The 20,460-nt window shown below is 41.8% G+C and overlaps 1 protein-coding gene across 8 annotated transcripts in view; it reads left to right on the top strand.

The window, feature by feature from the left end:
- Positions 1 to 20,460, top strand: part of Lrrc28 (leucine rich repeat containing 28) — a 129,235-nt gene that overhangs the window by 46,264 nt on the left and 62,511 nt on the right. The window contains exon 4 of one of the 8 annotated variants that reach the window (XM_039082305.2): positions 15,314 to 15,374. The exons of 6 other annotated variants lie outside the window; for them this stretch is intronic. In XM_039082305.2, coding sequence (XP_038938233.1) covers positions 15,326 to 15,374 — 49 coding nt within the window. In that variant the 5' untranslated portion in view covers positions 15,314 to 15,325. Of the gene's footprint in view, positions 1 to 15,313; positions 15,375 to 20,460 lie in introns of those variants that run through there. One more of the 8 variants, XM_063266910.1, reaches the window with a different exon arrangement.

The raw sequence follows: 20,460 nt of genomic DNA, 5'->3' as shown, positions 1-20,460 counted from the left end.
GTTATTTATCTATTTCCCAGAGGCAGGGACATCTGGGAAGTCCAGAGTGGACAGGACCAGACTGAGCTGAACCATGTGTGAAGAGGGAGAGGAGGAGGAAGGAAGGAGAAAGGGGAGAGTGTGGAATGAGGAGCAGGAGGCCAAAGGTACAAAAGGTGCACATAACCAGAACGGCTGTGTCACACAGGGAAGCGCGTCTGGTAGAAGGGCAGCCCAGCTTCTGGCCTGGAGAGTTGGGGTGGAGGTAGAGGGCAGGGTGTGACAGCCATACCCTGTAACTGGCAGGAACTGAGTGGTCCTGGGAGAACCTGGATGCCAGGTCTGCTTTGATAAATTAAATAGGCACCTCGACTGTTTGAAACTTAGCAGGGAACACAATTGATTTTAATGTATGCTTAATTAGTAGTCAAATTCCATCTGCTTCAGGATCAATACAATTCCTCACCCGAAAGAATAGATAACAATACTAATAACCATCATAGCTTTCTTAAATTGTTAACTTATTTGTTTCTTTATTTATTTTGGAGGGAATGGCACCCACTTGCCATGGATTATGTTTGGAAACAAAAGAACAATTGGGTCCTAAGGATTGAACTCAGGCCCCTCAGGCTTTGTGACAAATTAAACCAGCTTTGATGGGCCCACCCAGCATCACATATTTCTTAACCAGAATTGCTCAGTTTACTAATCTGCAAAAGAACAGTCAGTTTGGGGCCAGTGTGTGTGCTCGGAAGGACAAAACTAAGTCCTGAGAGTTGGTTGTCTCTGACCTCAAGTAGTGTGCCATGGAATTTGTGTCCCCATGTGCACATGTACAGAGAAACACACAGTGTACAGTGAACAAATGAATGAATGATGTCAACAAGCTTAAAACATTTATTTATTTTTCAGATTTTATTCCCCTCTGGTCCAACCTCCCCCCACCCAAGGTGTCCTCTGCTGTCTATGTGTTGGGGGCCTCATCTCAGCTGGTGTGTGCTGCCTGGTTGGTGATCCAGTGTCTGAGAGATCTTGGGGGTCCAGGTTGATTGAGACTGCTGGTCCTCCTACAGGGTTGCCCTTCTCCTCCTTAGCTTCCTCCAGCTTTTCCCTAATTCAATCAGAGGGGTCAGCAGCTTCTGCTCATTGGTTAGGAGCACATATCTGCATCTGACTCTTTCAGCTGCTTGCTGGGTCTTTTGGAGGGCAGTCATGGTAGGTCCCTTTTTTGTGAGCACTCCATAGCTTCAGTAATGGTGTCAGGTCTTGGGGCCTCTCCTTGAGCTGGAACCCACTTTGGGCCTGTTGCTGGACATTCTTTTCCTTAGACTCTTCTCCATTTCCATCCCTGCATTTCTTTCAGACAGGAAGAATTATGGGTCAGAGTTTTGACTGTGGGATAGCAACCCTATCCCTCACTTGATGCCCTGTCTTTCTGCTGGAGGTGAATTCAATAAGTTCCTTCTCCCCACTGTAGGGCCTTTCATTTTAGGGTCTCCCCTTTGAGTCCTGAGAGACTCTCACTTCTCAGGTCTCAGGTACATTCTAAAGGGTCCTCCCAACTTTCTTCCTCCCACCTCCTTCCTCCCAAGGTTGCCTGTTTCTGCTGGCCCTCAGGGCTTCAGTCCTTTTCTCCCACCCAATACCAGATCATGTTCCCCTCTCCCCCCATCCCCAGCACATTGAGCTCCTCTGTCTCCCCCCTTCCCCCGTGGTTGTTTTCTTCTCCCTCCCAAGTGGAACTGAGGCGGTCTCACTTCGGCCCTTCAGCTTGCTGACCTTTCTGAGTTCTGTGGGCTGTATCTTGGGATCTTGGGTATTCTGTTTTTGTTTGTTTGTTTGTTTGTTTGTTTGTTTGTTTTTGGCTAATATCCACTTCTTAGAATATACCATGCATGTCCTCTTGGGTCTGAGTTACCTCACTCAGGATGACATTTTCTAGTTCCATCCATTTACCTGCAAAACTCAAGATGTCCTCGTTCTTAATAGCTGGTAGTATTCCATTGTGTAAATGAACCACATTTTCTGTATCCATTCTGTTGTGGGACATCTGGGTTGTTTCCAGCTTCTGGCTATCACAAATAAGAGCACTGTGAACATAGTGGACACATGCCCCTGTGGCATGGTGGGGCATCTTTGGGGTATATTCCCAAGAGTGGTATTTCTAGAAAAACAGTTTTAAAAACGATCTCTTCTTCAGTGTTTGTGAATGTCTGAATAAGGCAGGTAGATGCTGATAGGTTAATGACCTAAAAGGCACAGATGAGAACCTCTGGATGGAAAAGGTGACGTGGTCACAGTGGTAACATCTGCAGACAGTTAGGCGCTGAGAAGCTCCACAGGGTCAACACAGCAACCTCCACTGGGCTGTGCCTTGATGAGGTTGGGGGACAGACCTACAGAGGGAATCTTTGCCCCACGAAACTCCAGGCTCCTTGGGCTTTGGCAGTCCGCACCTACACAGAGAGACTGCTGCCCGTCACTGTTCTAATTAAAGGCAGTCTTTCTCTGCCCAGTCTCTTATTTTCATGTTGCCTTCATCAGCCCCTCTAACAGACACTCAGTCCTAGTAAGGAACCAACAGTTCTGTTAAATTGTGGCAGGGGTTCAGGTACGTGTGAAAACTCAGATGCCTTTCCTTTGGAGCGGTTCTCGTGGATTCAGACAGGTTTTCTGTGGCACCTAGTTTATACCTTGTGAACTGAATTGGCTGGCCAGTCACTCATCTTCCCACCCCTCTGTCCCCTGCAAAAGGGCTTTACCTGGGTGCTGAAGCTTCAAGCCTCGGTCCCCAAGCTTGTGCAGCAAGCACACTTTACTGGCCAAGGTGTCTCCCTTCCCAGAGTTCTGTCGCACAGAAAAGAATAAGGTATAAAAGCACATACTCCGTGAAATCACCATTTTCCTTACTATATTCTTCTGCCCTATGGTTTATTCCTGTGCTCCTAAAATCTATACAGAGGCTAGCTGATGGTTGGTTGCTCTGATACTAGCCTTCCTGTACTTTTCTGAAAGAGGGCCCTGTTCCTCTAAGAAGTGATCAGGAAGTAAACACCACGTCCGAAATAAAATCAACAAAAAGAGACAACACAACTGAAGAGCTTTCAGTTGCAAATTCCCTGTTCTTACTAATAAGGAAGGCCTAGTATATGTGATGTTGGTCGTTATAGACTAGACACAGTGGAAGTAGAGGATTTTTAGCTCAGGACATGATCTTGTGAGGTTCAGCAGTGACTGCTAAGGCAGCTGTTGTAAAATGGGACCCGAGAGCAAACACGGTGACAGCTTAGCAGTCCGCAGCACTCTCTCTGCGGGAGAAGCTCTTGCCTCCTGCTAAAGCTGAACAGAATTGCTTTATTTTATTTGGTGCTTTAGAATCTTCATGAATCTCCTCATTTTCTCTAGCCCAGTGGGAGGCTTTATCCTTGATTATATGTAATGAATCTCAAGCACTGAGGAGCTGTAAACCTTGCATGGGGTGACTTAGATAGAATCAAGAACAAGATCTTCCAATTCTCAGTCCAGGGCCTTCTCCAGACCGTTAGCCGACACATGTCGTCTTTGAAAACAGTTTGATATGAGTAGTTTTTATACTATCAAAAAGAGTGTTGTACCAGTTTTTAATATTCCCCTAGTTATTGCCTGTGAGTGGTGAAAGACAACAGAGTTTTTATCTCAGGGCCTGAGGCCGTGCAGCCCAAGCACAACTTAACGAGATCTTAGAAGTCTCACAGGGCTGCGCTTGAGGGCAGGGTGGCTGGGACTGTGGATCCCACTGAGGCTCAGCTGCAAAAGGAGCCAGTATTTATTGCCGATTCTTTAACACTGCGTCCTATACTTGAGGATGGAACAAAAATAGTTGAATTCATATCGGGAGGTTGAATATGTTTAACCATGTAATAAAGGAATTGTCTGGTTTTTTGGTTTTCGGTTTTTTCAGGGGGTGGGGTTGGATTTGTTTGTTTGGTTTTTTTTTTTTTTTTTTTTTTTTTTTTTTTTTTTTTTTTTTGCTAACCAGCTAATAATTTTGTTAAAAAATAATGCTTATATCATTTTTTTTTTGAGGTTTGGGAGATGTGGTTCCAAATCTTGTTTATCCTATTCTGTGCCAGTTTGGGATCCAGGTGGGTGTTCCGGATGCTGTTGTTATTTTGTGTCACAGGTCAGCATCACAGTAGCCATCTTCTATCCCTCTTTCTTGTCTACTGTACAGGGCCGTGCTGATCTTCTGTAGATCCTTTGCTTGGTGAATTATAAAAATGAATCATAGAAGGTTCAGAAAACAGTCACTTTCTCCGTGGTGCTCCGAATCTGCCCTCACCGATGTTGTCTAGATTGTGCTCTAGCTTTGTTCTTTATTCTGATGATTTCTTCCTTTTTGTGATGCTGTAAGGATCCATGATTCACTGAAGAATGATACCCAAGACTCAAATAGTGTGTAAATGCAAGCACTGTCTTATTCTGCAGAAGTCCAGCATGCTGGGGTCTCCCATTACCCAGATAGACAACAAGTGAGCTCAAAGGCCTGATTTAAAGTACATTAGGGGATTCTGGGGTCGGTGGGCTTTGCCTTACTCCATCTCTAAGGACATTCCTTCATGGAGCTGGTGGCTGGAAACTGTTGCTGAGGAATCCACAGTCGGGGTAGGGGGGGGTTTCTCTTACTCTATGCCTAAGGATGACATTCCATTAAGGGGGCTGGCTAGAAACTGCTGACCCATTGTCCTTGCTTCAGGCTGGGTGGTGGGGCAGTTTCTGATGGCAAGGCAGTTTCTGACTAGGGAGCCTGGGTCTTTAGGCCTAATCTCCTGAACTGCCCATTTGAAGTCTGTCATAGAGTCAGCCTATCTCATCAGTGCAACAACTGAAGGAATGGATCTTTGAAAAACTTTGGGGTTCTCTTCACAATTTCTTTCTTCAGTCAGTCTCATTCTTTTTCTTGCTTGAGAACTTCATGTTGAGACTGCAGCTATGAGCACTGCTCTTACAGAAGGCTGAAGTGTGATTTCCAGGACCTGGTTCAAACAACTCACTACCACCTGTAACTCCAAGGCCATATGGACATACACAAATGTACCACACACAGACTGCACATATGCAAGTAACTAAAAACAACAAAAAGCTTAAAGGCCAGGCTTAGTGTCACATCCCTTTAATCTCAGCACTTGGGAGACAGAGGCAGTTGGATCTCTTGAGTTCAAGGCCAGCCTCGTCTACACAGTAATTCCAGAACAGTCAGTCCTACACAGAGAAACCTGCCTCAACAAACCAACCTACTAAAGTAGGGAGCGGGAGTGGTCCTGACTGATGACGGCACAGCTTCTCTGGAGCAGGGCAGCCAACAGCAGGAGCCCATCAGCAGTGAGAGTGGAGATAATTTCTGCTTCCAGGGCTTGAACAAGAGCAGGTGCAAGTCTCTCAGGTAGAGTGCAGCTCACGTTTCCATGGGGGAACCTAATAGAATACATAGTATAACATACTATACAAAAGAAATAGATTCTTTTCAAGCACATAGAACACTTAACCAAAATCCACCAACAAATGAAATTATATTGTCTTCTTTCCACAAGTCAGATAAATTGGAGTTAATTTTCCAAATAATGCAAATAAGTTTCTTTAGACTACAGAGTAAGGAAGCAACTTCTTAAATAAGACACAATGCACAGATGCAGAAGATTAATAACATGAACATTAATATTTAGGAAACATGTTTCCGGTGGATTCCCACTTTATAAATGGCAAGTTAGTGCAGGCAGCATGGTTTTTGTCCCAATTATTCTGTCATTGTGGCATTAAAGATCTCATGGACAATATGCTATATTCTCATAACACTTTATTAAAACCTGGTGGTCCAGTTTTGGCACAATGGCTGTAGTTGTGGAGCCCTGGGATTGAGAACTAAATAGTGGAAGGTTAAGTGTCTCTCTGGGAGAAGATACTTGCAATAGATGGAATTGACAAAGGACTTTTATCCATAACAAGGTATTACAAGTAAAAAGGAAAAACACCAGCAATTTAGCTTAAAAAGAAAGTCAATAGACTTGGGCAAGCACTTTACCAAAGAGGAAAGCCAGATGGCCAGAGAGCACATGTTAGTATGCTGAGCCCCCTTAGTCACCAAGGACATGCAAATAAAGCCACAATAAGGCTCCACTAAGTAGCAAGAGGGATGGCTCACAAGTGCTGGCCAAACAAGAACTGATGAGCCACAGAGCGTGTGTCAGGGATGGTGATGCTGCTTATACTTGTGACTAAAAGCTTTGCCTCTTTAATGGCACGAAGACATGTGTGATTGTGTCCCTAGGTACTTGAAACTAAAAATAAGTATTCTTTTATATTGAAATGGATGAAGTGGTCAATTCATGTTTTACGATAGTGTATCGTAACAAAAGAAACTGAAGTGGCAGCTACATTGAGCGATACATTTGACCCCCAACAGACTAGATGGTTTTGAAAAGAAGAAGCCAGTCACAATGGATACAGAGTGTGTGAGTGTGAAAGTCCCAAGCCAGGCAAGCTGGGCCAGTCTTCACAAGGTGTCAAAAGCAAGACAAAGAGGGCGGGACCGGGGAAGGAGACAGACACACACAACGAATTCTAGAATTCGCCTACTATATATGTGCTTCCCGTCCATCTGTAAATAGTCTATATTACTAATTCACCTTCTTAAACTTCTGAGAGTTCCTCTGGCTCCCGTGATACATACGTGGGGGGTTTAACAATTTCATTTATATTATCTGATTTAGTTCTCTGGTGGTTCCGATTCTGGAGTGTTCTTCTCAATTATGCTCATGTATGTCCTGTGTGTGGTCTGTGTGTTGTCTTTCATTCTTGCCCTCACTGCCTTTGCCCAGGCTAGCCCAGCAGTTGTCATCCAGAACCCACTTTTGTTGTGGTTGGCTCAGCTGTGGTTTTTGTTTGCTGTGTTTTGTTGGTTTTCCTACCCCTAATCTGTTAGTTCCTTCTTGCCCTTTGTGTTTGGTTTACCTGTCTTTACTGTAGTCTCTTGAGATGAAAATTTACACCATTTTTAGCTCACTCTTGGTAGTACACATATTTCAAAATAATTTCTAAGCTTTAGCTGCCTCTCGTGCATTATGTTTGATTTGTGTTAAGCCATTTCACGATTTTCTTGAGTTTCTTGACCCATGTATTGTGTACAAGTCTGTTGTGCACTTTTCAGGCGTTTGAAGTCTATTTCTTCCTTATTGTTGATTTTTAGCTTAATGCTGTCATATATTTCTTGATATATTTTACCTTTGAAGCCTTTAAAGATATATATAGGGCATTGAGAAACTCACCCCTACAACTACAGATTTGGCAATCTCAAATGAATATTGATTTTCATGTAGAAAGTCTGTGGGAGTCTGAGTTATATGTACACAGCCAGTGTCTCAGGTATTGTGGAAGCTTAAGTGGAAGCATCTGCAGCAAAGAAATGGAGCGCTTTCCAGTTCCTTCGTCTTCCCTCCAGTTCCTTCGTCTTCCCGTCATAGGCCGTCTTCATGGCTAACCACCATTCAGTGATATGGGTATGCCATGGGCCCCCGTCCGCTCACTGCTGGTGGATGTCCAGGCCAGCCCCACTTCCTGGCTGTCATGAGCAGTGTAGTAGTATATGTGAGTGCACGATCTGTGGGATCCTGACTTTGAGCCTTTGGGCAAAAGTGGTGCAACTATGTCACGTGTTGGTTCTTTTAAAGAAATCATACTTTTCAGTGTGTGAGTCTACATATGCATATGCAGAGCGAGAGGACAATGTGTGGGCATTCTCCTACCATCATGTAGACCTTGGGAATTTAATTCAGGTGCTTGGCAGTAAGCACCTTGGTCCACTGAGCTATCTTCCGAATCTCCTGAGATAATACTATTTTTAGGTTTTTGAGCTTTTTGTTTGTTTTTAGAAATTCACACTGATTTTCTTAGCTATTTTAAGAAATGACAAAATACTTTACAACAAAAAGGTTAGAGGGTAGGAAGATGTATCAATTATTAATGTATATGTACTATCAGGATAGGCCCTGATGAAATACCATGTGGCGAGGTGGTTCCTGGTAGGCCCATGGCAGGGTCTGCCCCTGAGTAAGTATGCCCTGCCATTGATCAGGTATAGAGGGGGTTATTGGGGAAAGAGAGGGGAGTAAGGATCTGGAGAAGGGGTAGAGGCAGATGAATGGACATGTACATACAGGTGACAGACAGAAGCAGAGCCATGAGGGCAGAGAGCCAGGTGGGTCAGAGAAGGGGTGGGAGACACTGGACTGGAACACTGGGGGACAGAGAGAGACAGAATGCCGGGCAGTCCTTTAATATACAGTCCACAGCTAGTGTACATGGCAGGGGTGGCAGGAGATGGCATAAGCTGTTGCTAGGTCCCCAAGGCCAGGCCAGCAGAATCACCTGTGTGCTAACAGGCCCAGAATATATGAAGGTGAAAATCATGGAACTGAAAGAACTCAGTTATAAATGGAGACTTTGATCCCTCTGTGCTGGCATTACAGATACAGAAACCATGAATGACATTGTTGTCCACCCTGAACTAATCCTTCGCCTCAACAAAAATAGAACACAGCCTATTCAGAGTATACTTTGTACACCAGTGTGTTCTGAGTTTTAGCTCTCACTACCCTTGTCTTCCAACCCCTTTAATATTTCTTACAGAGCAGATGTGCTAACAACTGATTTTATTCTCCATCTTAAAAAGAATTTTACCAATTTGTTCATTTTATATGTTGGGGAGGTGGTGCAGTGGGAGGTCAAAGAAGAACTTGAGTAAGTTCTGTCCACCATGTGGGACCTGGCGATGGAGTTCAGGTTGTCAAGCTTGGTAGTGCCCATGCCCACTGAGCCGTCTCACAGCCCCTTACCTTCCTTTTGAAGACTAATGGTGGTATATATAGAATTCCCAGTTGACATTTTCTTTTCCTACAAGGTTTGCCACTTTAGCTTGCACAACTGTAGTTATATTTCCTGACCAAAAGGTGAGGAGTGCCCGCTGGCAGCTAGCTGTGGCTTCCCAATGTCCTGTAGAGGAGCCCCCCAAACTGGAATGCACCCACACTGCTTTCCTTCATGGAGCTTTGCAGGTGCTGAAGCAGACATTCTGCCATCCACAGCCCATCCCACCCCTGAGACAGGATTTCTCTGTAACCTCGGCTGTCCTGGAATCCCCGTCAACCAGGCTGGACCGGAACCCACAGAGTCCATTTGCCTCTCTCCCTCCCATGTGCTGAGTGGGGTTAAAGGTAAGTAGGTAAGTGCCACCACTGTCCAACCCCTCCCCCTGCTTTCAAATTAAAAATAGATTTTTCCCATATAATATATTGATTATAGTTTCTCCTCCCCCTGCTTCTACAGTTCCTTCCCACCTCCCCTCCCATCCAGATCGCCACCTTTTCTGTCTCTCCTTAGAAAATAAATAGGCACCTAAGGAATAATAATAAGATGAATAAAACAAACTGGAATATTACAAATCAACCACATAAGAACAAGAACCACTGGACATGGTGGAATACACCTTTAAAGACTCTAGTCAGGAAGCAGAGGCCAGCCTGGTATACACAGTCCCAGGACAGACAAGACTACACCTGTCTCAAAAACAAAACAAAAAACCAATAAAAACAAAACAACAAAAAGAAACAAAAATCACAAGAAATGCATATAGATGCAGAGATACACACGTGCCCTCTAGAATCCATAAAAACCCAAAACTGGAAGCCGTAGTATATACACTGAGGATCTGTAAGATAGGGGGGAAACCAAAGCAGGAAACAAAACTGTCCTGACTTCTCATCATTACACAGAAACCTCCAACAATGCCGGTAAGATCATTTCGTGTTGGCCCTCCACTGCTGGGTGCCATTCACTGCTGGGCATGGGGCTTGTTTTTCCCAGTGAGATTTCTGAGAAAATTAATTTTTCATTTGCAAGTGGCTGTCAATTGGAAATAGCTTCTGGGTTAGGGACAGGAGCTTGTGTTTATTTTTCTTGTCAGCTCTAGGTTGCCATCTTGTAAGACCTGTACAGGCCCTGTGTATACTGCTGTAGTCCCTGTGAATTTGGATATGCTCTGGCCCTGTTGGCTCTAGAAGGCTTTGATTACTTAGTGTTCTCCATCCGTTCTGGTTCTTTCAGTCTTTCAATCTCCTCTCCTGAGGGGTTCCCTAAGACCTGAACAGAGGGGTTTGATGGAGATGAACCATTTAGAACTGAGGTTCTAAGGTCTCTTACTCTCTGCATCATGTCTGGCTGTGAGACTCTGTATTGATTCCCATAATGCTGCAGGAGGAAGCTTCTAGATGGCTGAGCAAGGCATGCACTCATAAGTATAGCAGAATGTCTTTGCAAATGCCATGGCCAGAGTAACAGTCTGAGTGAGGCAAGAAGGAAGTCCAGCTTAACACAACTCAGTACCCTGTGTTCATACTCCTAGAGTCTGACACCAGGCAGTTTACTTCAGACATATTTAAGTACAACTTTGGAAAATGGTTCCTGGTGACAGTTATCACAATGAAGCTAAAGGTGTGACTGCTTCAAAACTCTTTTGCAAAGTACATGTGACCTCAGACATAAGAGTGGATGCTATAGCTAAGGCCTAGGGGAGGATCTTGTGTGGTCTAGAGGTCATCATGGATGCCCCCAGGCTAGAAAGTACATGTGGCATCTCCCCTGGGGATGGGTCTACTGACTGAGAAACAATGCTCAAGGCGAAGGTCTGGGGAAGAAGCATTTGGGGTAAACATTATGGTGAAGTTGGCTGTGGCCTGGCCCTACAGATAGCGCAGATCACCGAGCTGTTAGCAACATCTACTCCCAGCCTTCTGATGGAAAACAGGTGCCATTTCCTCTTGAGGAGACAGCCCTGCACCATTAATGTTCCTGGTTTCCCAGTGCTTATCTAGAAGCACAAAGCCCTTGTGCCCTCTACAGACACTGCTTTCCTCTAGCACCTCAGTGTTTGTTTGGTTTTCCCCTAGGTCCCGCCTAGTTAGTGTCATGTCCTTGGCACTCAAGCAGCACTGGGTATGGGCTCCCTCTCCCGGAGTTGCCTTGGCTCGCATCAGATATTGATGGTTATTCTTACGTGCTTGGTTCCACTGTCACAGCAGCTACTTTGCTGGCAAGTCACTCTTATAGACTGAAGGGGTTGTGGCTGGGTTGGTGTTTTTCTTTCTCCTTCGGAACTGTACAGAATACCATCTAGTTCCATGAGTACTAGTATATAGGGTGAAAACTCTAGGTAGGCTCCTACTTGATGGCTCCAGTTTTCAATGAGTCCTGTGAGTGTTGACTTCAGCAATAGGCCTTATCCTTGGCTTACAGAGAGCCACCCATAGCCTTGCGTAGCTGTCGTTGTTTGGGGTTTGATTAGATGGAATCTATCTCTGGCACTGCAGACTTCATTTGTTATAGAGAGGCCCAGTTGGGAGTCTGTTTCCCCTGTTATTGGGGGAGACATTTCATTTAGAGCATGCGTGCGTGTGTGTGTGTGTGTGTGTGTGTGTGTGTGTGTGTGTGTGTGTGTGTGTGTAAGTGTATATGTATGAATATATTATAGGAAGGCGCTACTGTATTAGGTTTCCATACAACCCTTCAAATGGCCTGGTTTTAGCTGTTCTTCCGTATATTCTCTCCCTTGCCCCCTTCTTCCCTCCCCTCCCTGTTTATAACTACCTAGTCTATTTCTGCTTCCTAAGGGGATCTGTACCTGCTCCCAGTCCCAGTTCTGCCTTCCTAAATTCTGTGGATATATGGATTATAGCTTGTTTATAAATGACATAACAGCTAACGTCTATATATAAGCAAAAACATATCATATTTGTCTTTCTTTTTTTTAATTATTGATTTATTTATTATATATAAGTACTCTGTGGCTGTCTTCAGACACACCAGAAGAGGGCATCAGGTCTCATTACAGATGGTTGGGAGCCACCATGTGGTTGCTGGGATTAGAACTCAGGACCTCTGGAAGAGCAACCAGTACTCTTAACCACTGAGCCATCTCTCTAGCCACATATTTGTCTTTCTAGATCTGAGTTACCTCACTCAGGATTTTTGCTCCCTAGATTTGGTAGTCCTATTTTGTTTTGGTCTTTCAAGACAGGATTTCTCTGTGTAGCTCTTGCTTTCCAGATACTCACTCTGTAAGAGCAGGCTGGCCTCACCTGCCTCTGCTTTCTGAGTGCTGGGATTAAAGGTGTGGGCCACAACTGCCCAGCTGATTTTGTTTTGTTTTAATGGCTTAGTAATATTGTATTGTATAAATGTACCACATTTTCTTTATCCATTTATCCATTGACGGGCATCTGGGTGGTTTTCAGTATCTGGCACAGCAATAAATATGGTTGAGCAAGTGTCTTTGTAGTAGGATGAAATGTCCTTTGGGCTTAAGTGGTATGGCCAGTGCTTGAGGTAGATTGATTCCCATCTTCCTGAGGAACCGCCACATAGATTTCCACAGTGCTGTACAAGTTTGCACTCCTGCTAGCAATGGAGGGGTGTTTTCCCTCCTCTGTCCTCGCCAGCATGAGCTCTTTGTTCTATTGATCTTACCTTTCTGATGTGTAAGATGAAATCTCAGAGTAGTTTTGATTTGCATTTCCCTGATGGCTAAGGCTATTGAACATTTCTTTAAGTGTTTTCCAACCATTTGAGTTTCCTCTGTTGAGAATTCTCTATTTTTAACTGTACACCATTTTTAATTGGGTTGTTTTCTTGACGTCCAGTTTTTTGTGTTCTTTATATATATTGGATATTAGCCCTCTTTCAGAAGTGTAGTTAGTTGGTAAACATCCTTTCCTGTGCTTTGGCTGTCTCTGTCCGAATGATGGTGTCCTTTGCCTTATGGAAGCTTTTCAGTTCCCTGCGGTCCCATCTATTAGTAGGTTTTTGGTTTGAGTGACTGTGCTATCAGTGTTCTGTTCAGAAAGTCTTCTGGGCTAATGCATTCAAGGCTATTCCCCACTTTCTCTTCTATCAGATTCTGTGTGTCTGGCCTCTTCCAAGGTCTTTGATCATTTGGAGTTGAGTTTCATGCAAGGTGGTAAGTATAGGTCTGTGTGCATTATCCCACATGTGCTCGTCCAGCACCCTTTGTTGAGGGTGTTGCCTTTTTTTTTCTAGTGTTTATTCCCAGCTTCTTTAGTGAAGCTCAGGGGGTCCACAGGTATGTGGACTTCTTTCTGTGTCTTTAATTCAGTTCCATTGCTCAGTGTGTCTGTTTTGGTGTCAATATCATGTTTTTATTATTATAGCCCTGTAGTACAACCTGAAATTAGGAAGGTGGTGCCTCCTACAGTTATTTTATCGATCCCAGATCTTCTGTGTTTTCATGTGAAACCGAAAATGGTCCTTTCAAGTTCTGTGAAGAATTGTGTTGGAATTGTGATAAAGATTTGTTGACTGTGTACATTGCTTTTGGTAGGGTAATCATTTTTACTATGTTCATCCTACCTATCTATGAGCATGGGAATTTTTTTCATTTTCTGATATATTCTTCAGTTTCTTTTGTCAAGGTCTTAATGTTTTTGTCATACAAGTCTTTCACTTGCTTGGTTAGAGTTACTCCAAGATAATTCATAATTTTTAGGCTATTGTGATAGGTATCGTTCCCCTGATTTCTTTCTCAGTTTGTTTTCCATTTGTAGAGAGGGCTACTGATTTTTGTGAGTTAAATTTTTACCCAGCTACTTTGATGAAAGTGTTTATTAGGTGCAGGAGTTCCCCAGTGGAATTTTTAGAGTCACTTATGTGTACTATCATATCATCTGCAAATAAAGATATTTTGACTTCATACTTTCCAGTTTGTGTTGCCTTCATCTCCTTTGGTTTTCTCATTGCTCAACTAAGACTTCAAGTGCTGCATTGAATAGATATGGAGAGAGTGGGCAATCTTGTCTTGTTCCTGATTTTAGTGAAATTACTTTGAGTTTCTCTCCTTTTAAGTTGATGTTGGGTATGAGCTTGCTGTAAATTTTGTTATATTGAGGTATGTCCCTTTGTTCTCATGGAGTTTCATGGCTGTGAAGAAACACCATGAGCAAGGCAACTCTTATAAAGGAAAACATTTAATTGGGCCTGGCTTACAGTTTCACAGATATTTAGTCTAGTATCTTCATAGTGGGAGGCATAGCAGCAGCATACAGGCAGATATGATGCTGGAGAAGGAACTGAGAGTTTCACAGGCCATAGTATGAGCATAGAAGATGTCAAAGCCTGCAACCATAGTGAAGTACTTTTCCAACAAGGCCACATCCCCTAATAGTGCCCTGGCCAAGCATTCAAACACATGAGTCTATGGGGTCAAACCTATTGAAGCCACCACACTCTTGTGTTTCTACTCTCTAGAACTTTTATTATGAAGGGATGTTGAGTTTTGTCAATGGTCTTTTCTGCATCTAATGAGCTGATCACATGACCTTTGTCTTTCAGTTTGTTTATATGGTGGGCTATAGTTATCGATTTGAATATATTAAACCATCCCTGCATCTCTGGGAAGAAGCCTACTTGATCACAGTAGATGACTTTTTGATGTGTTCTTGGATTCAGTTTGCAAGCATTTTCTTGAGACTTTTTGCATCTATGTTCATAAAGGAAACCAGTCTGTAATTCTCTTTCCTTGTTGGGTCATTATGTGGTTTAGGTATCAGGATGTCTATTGCCTCATAAAATGAATTGGGCAATATTAATTCTGTTTCTGTTTTGTGGGATAATCGAGGAGTATTGACATTAACTCTTCTTTGAAAGTCTGGTAGAATTTTGCACTAAAAGCATGTGGCCCTGAACTCTCTTTGGTTGGGAGACTTTTAATTACAGTTTTTGTTTGTTTGTTTGTTTGTTCTTTTGTTTTTTTTTTCGGAGCTGGGGACCGAACCCAGGGCCTTGCGCTTCCTAGGCAAGTGCTCTAACACTGAGCTAAATCCCCAACCCTTAATTACAGTTTTTACTTTACTAGGAGTTATAGGTTTTCATCTGATCTTGATTTGATTTTGATAGGTGGTCTCTATTGTGAAATTATCCATTTCTTTTAGGTTTTCTGATTTGATGGGCTACAGGTTTTTTAAGTATGCTCTTATGAGTCTCCCTTTTTGTCCCTGGCAAAAATGTTGTGGTTTTGGATCTTCTCTCTCTGTCTTTAGGTAATTTGGCTAAGGGTTCTTTGAGAACCAACTCTTTGTTTCATTGATTCTTTGTATTTTGTTTGTTTCCATTTTATTGATATCAGGCCTGAGTTGACTTATTTCTTACTATCTATTTCTTTTGGGTGTTATTCTTTTTGTTCTAGCGGTGTGCTATTAAATGACTAATTTGAGATCTCTCCAATTTTCCCATGTAGGCACTTAGCGCTATGAACTTGCCTCTTAAAGAACCATCTTCACCATGTCCTATAAGTTTGGGTATGTTGTGTTTTCATTCTCATTTAATTCTAGAAAGTTTTAATAATCTTGCTTAACTTCATTCTCGATCCACAGTATTCCACTCGGCGAGTTGCTCAGTTCTGGTGAATTTGTAAGCTTTCTGTTATTTCTTTTGTTGTTGATGTCAAGTTTTAATCATCTGTGGTGGTCAGTCAGGATGCAGGGTGTTACTTCAGTTTTCCTGTATCTGTTGAGACTTTCTCTGTGTCCAAGTTTGTGGTCAATTTTGGAGAAAGTCCTATGAGCCGCTGAGAAGAAGGAATATTCTTCTGTATTTGAATAAAACGTTTTATAAGTATCTGTTGGTCCCTTTGGATTATAGTGCCAGTTAGCTCCAGCTTTTCTGTTTAGTTTTTGTCTGGACATCCATCTGTTGGTGAGGCTGGGCTATTGAAGTCACCTGCTATCACTGTGTGAGGGTCAATGTGTATGTGATTTAAGCTGTTGGGTTTTTGTTTTGTTTTTGAACTTGGGTGCCCTTGTATTCAAACAAACATTTCCATTGTCTGTGTTGGGTTGCTTTCCACGGGTTTGGGGGTGAGGTCGTTTGTATTGTTTTTAATTAGTTGTCCAATGTTTTATGCTTGCTTTTGGTGCAGAAAGCACATTGAGTTCCTCGTGTACTGAGCTGCTAGTCTTGTAAAATATCCCCAAGCTGTTTGTTTAAATAGTTATTTAAAACATCTAAGGGGTTTGTGAAGCTGTACAAACTAGTTTTTGTCCTGAATTTTGTGGCACTCGTTCCCATGCTTGGTTCTTCTGTGTCACTGGACAGGCTCCTGTGTTCCTGGGGTCTGGCAGGAACTTGCCAGTTTTCCATGTTCCGTCCATTATGGAAGCAGCGTCTCTTCACCCTGGATTTCTCCAGAGTTTTCTAGTGTCTGTTCCTCTTGAGGAGAAGCTGAGGCGAGCTTTCTGCTTGTCATTCATTAACCAGTTATTCTCAGTGATAACATAGTTTTAGTAATCTTTTTTTTTTAATATCTGGAATTTTCCAAAATGGGGCTCATTCAGGACAATTAAATTTTCCTTTTTTGTAGATTCATTCCTAAACATATAATCAAAGTAAAATGTAAACCTCTAATTATAGAAAACAATAAGATATGTGTACAATTTCACATTTTGAGTTTTCCTTACTTAGGACTTTAATATCAGTTTTTATTTTCTTTAATACAAAGGAATTAAAATAATAAAAGCTAAGATGAGTTTGTTTATATTATATAGATTTTCAACTTTAGAAAATGAAAATAATAGATTTTGTAATAGGATATTTATTCAAACTAGTGAGCATGCAATTATTGTACCAATTGCTAGGAGAGCATATTGTAATCTCAGTGCTGATTGGTTATTTACAATATAATGGAGAGGACCAGTATGTCAGGCAAATGCTCTGACATTCACTGTACAATTTCTTGCACTGTGAGCTGCTGGTCTGAATCCTGTGTCTCTGATGCTGAGTGTCCAGAACTTTGGGTCACTAAGCCGAGTGGGTATTCTTACTGTTGAACTGGAGGCTGATGGACTTCCAGTCTCCTAAACAAGTCTAAACTTTATAGTAGAAACAGATTCCAGAAGGATATTCCTTCTGCTGCTGGCATTCTGCGGGCCTTTTGAAAACTAATTTCTAATTTTGAGGTAATTGTAGATTCACATGTAGATATAAGTGCATATGCTTTAAACCAATCATCCCATTTAAAACTTGCCAACAATTAACACGAAGTATCTGTTGTTACCTGGTGATTAAGGAAAGCTAGCATGTAGAAAGGTTTGAACCTGTCCAAAGCCTGTGGCAGAACTTTGTTAAGTACCAACTAGATCAGGCTCATGAGAAAGAAACTGTCTCATGCCCTGTTCATCCCTCTCCCTGACCACACAGAAAGCATGCCAGGAACACTGTCTTCTCCTTCTGCCAGTCTGTTTCTCACCAGCGAGACTCCGTGTTTGAAAATGTTAATTTGCAACAAAAAGTACACAAGTAAAAGCTGGGATTTACAAAAATTTAGCAACTTCTCTACAGAACTACTTACAGAATGAACTCATGTTATCATAAACCATAACACATTTGAATTCTACTTTTGTATGGTTTCATCTAGTAAGCTTTTTTTTTTCAAATGTAGCCATGTTGATGTGTTTCTAAACTTAATGGTATATAAAAATATCTCACATGTGGTTATAGGTTGCACATACCTATAATCCCAGAACCTTAGTAGTTTAAGTTGTTTTGTAGTCTGGGCCAGCCTGGGCTATATAGAGGTCTAAAACAAACCAGCACAAGTAATATTCATTACACTTATAGTATTAGAATGGTTTTGATAATGATTATATGTGTTTTTGTCCATTTTTTTGTTCAGTCTTTTCAAACCAGAGTGACTTTTTCTTTAGTTTTGTTGACTGTGACTGTGGCTTGCATTATGAAGAGTTTCTGTGGTACAGACCCTTGTCTGGAAATAATGAAAGTCTTATTTTTATGGGAGAATTTAAGGGGGTTTATGAACTTAGCTTATTCTGTATGTTGAGTAAACTTTTTAATTACTACTACTGTTGCCTTGGAAACGTGAGACAGAGGAGCCTGAATGGTGCTTGCCTAGAGGGAGACAGTGAATGTGTGATGGGAGAGAGTTAGGAATGCAGATTCGAGGTTAAGATATAATTGCAAAACTCTTTGAACATCCTTTGGAAGAATAAAACAAAATATTTTTGAAGAATTCAAAAAGATATTGAAAGGACTGTGTATAGCATGGCTACAAGAAAGATCTTAGTTTCTTCAGGAGTATAGTCTAAGGTCATAACCAGGACCTCACAGTCTGCACATGTGCAGGTATTATAGTTTCAATGACAGCACAAATAAACTCACATACATACGTACGTACATACATACATACATACTCATTCAGTGCTGGATATGTGTTCCCTATAGCCCCATGCTATGCAGGGTATGTATGTATGTATGTATGTATGTATGTATGTATGTATGTATATATATATATATGTGTGTGTGTATGTGTGTATGTATGTGTGTATATATGTATGTATGTATGTGTGTATGTGTGTGTGTATCATATGTGCATGCTTGGCGCCCTCAGAGATCAAAAGAGAGCATTAGTAAAATTACAAATTTCTGCAAAACATTTGACAGAAACTATATAAACTTAGAATTTTTCTATTTTTTTTTTTTTGGTTCTTTTTTTCGGAGCTGGGGACCGAACCCAGGGCCTTGCGCTTCCTAGGTAAGCGCTCTACCACTGAGCTAAATCCCCAGCCCCAATTTTTCTATTTTTTAATGACAGAACTTTTAAGACCCTCAGAAATATGGGTTTGAATCAACTAAATAGATACACACATGTATTAAATTGCTTAATTTTTGTTAGATTGAATTTCAATGAATTGAACTATTAAAAAAAACCCAGTTCTTAGAATTGTAATCAATTTCTGTGTTATGATTCTTAGGTAAAGTAAATGAAACCAATTTTTAAAAAACAGTGTAACAGATGCTTAGCATTTTTTTCTGCCTTTCTTGGAATCTCAAAAGGTGTGAGGTGCTGTCATAATAACATAAATAATTGGGGCTGGAGAGATGGCTCAGTGGTTAGAGCACTGACTGCTCCTCCAGAGGTCCTGAGTTCAATCCCCAGCAACCACATGGTGGCTCACAACCATCTGTAATGGGATCTGATGCCCTCTTCTGGTCTGAAGATAGCAACAGTGTACTCATATAAGCATAAAATAAATAAACCCTTAAAAATCGTTAGTCTTTATCAATGTTATAGATCATATACGTGTTCACATGAGCGTGGAAGTAAAATTGAAGCAGGATGGAGAAGTCTAAACGTGTCCATCGCTCCAGTGTATTTCGTCAGACCGTTGGTGTCACTGTTGAGTGTGTATTTTCTGCAGTGTTAATACTAAGCAGTAGTCACAAAAGCAGAGCCCTGTGACTTTTGAATAAGCCCATGACCCCAACATGCAAACCTAGAAGCTGTAGTTTCCATGCAAATACTGCTAATGTGAGTTCTATTGAGTCTTTACATAGAAATTAGTTATCTGTGGCTTTAGTGAGACTGTGTGTGTACGTGTGTGTGTGTGTGTGTGTGTGTGTGTGTGTGTGTGTGTAATAGTGGAAGTCCACATATGTGGAGGTCGAGGAATGACATCTTGTTGTGTCACTTTTCACTTGACTGCCTTGAGTCAGGGTCTCCCTTAACCTTGAATGAGTCAGGTAGCCTGCAAGCCACAGTGATCCTCTCCCCTGCATACCATGGGGCTATAGGGGACTCATACCCAGCCACACCCATTTTTTTATATGGGCATTAGGGATTTGACACAGGATGTCATGTCTGAGTAGCAGACACTCACCCACAGTATCCCCTGGAGAATTTTTAAGCCATTGTTTTTCAGGTGCTTTGTAGTCACTGGTGACCATCATATCAACTCCTATTTTTCAAGGTAGTTACTAAAGGAAACTTCAAAGAAATAAAACTAAATAACCCAATTTGGTAATGTACATACACTAAATACTTTTCCTTTAAAACATCTCCTTGGTTTATAAAAGTGAGATAAAAGTAGTAACACTGTAATATTCTTTTCAGAAGACAGACTATGGGTTGCATTTAGTTCTTGTCTATAAAGTAGTGAAATAAAGAAGTATTCTTCTCTGTGATGCTGTGCTATGTCTTGAGACAGATTATAATGGTTTTATGCCAACAATGGGCACCTAGTGTTTCCTGCAAGTCAAAGCTTGGATATTCCTTTGTGCTATCCCCATACAGAGGGAAAAGCCAGACCTGGAAGAAATCTGCAACAGACGACTACTTAAGTAAAATACAAACGAGAACCCGTGAATGTGGTCTCCATGAATCTTGAAGAATGAAGGCGATAAAGAGCTTTTCCAGGAGGCATCAGTGTACTGATACAAAGTAATGAAAAGAAACTAAGTTTTAGAATAAATGCTTTTAAAATTCAAAGCAAATATATGTGAAGAAGAGAGTTGAGCCATCTCTCTGTTGCAGTCAGTTACAGCTGCCATTGAGAGTACTTTCTAGTTTTGTGGGTTTTATTTTTTTGTTTT

Source organism: Rattus norvegicus, chromosome 1, assembly GCF_036323735.1.
Source record: "Rattus norvegicus strain BN/NHsdMcwi chromosome 1, GRCr8, whole genome shotgun sequence".
NCBI lineage: Eukaryota > Metazoa > Chordata > Mammalia > Rodentia > Muridae > Rattus > Rattus norvegicus.
The sequence above is the reverse complement of the archived record's forward strand: the minus strand, read 5'-3'. Positions and strand labels throughout refer to the sequence as shown.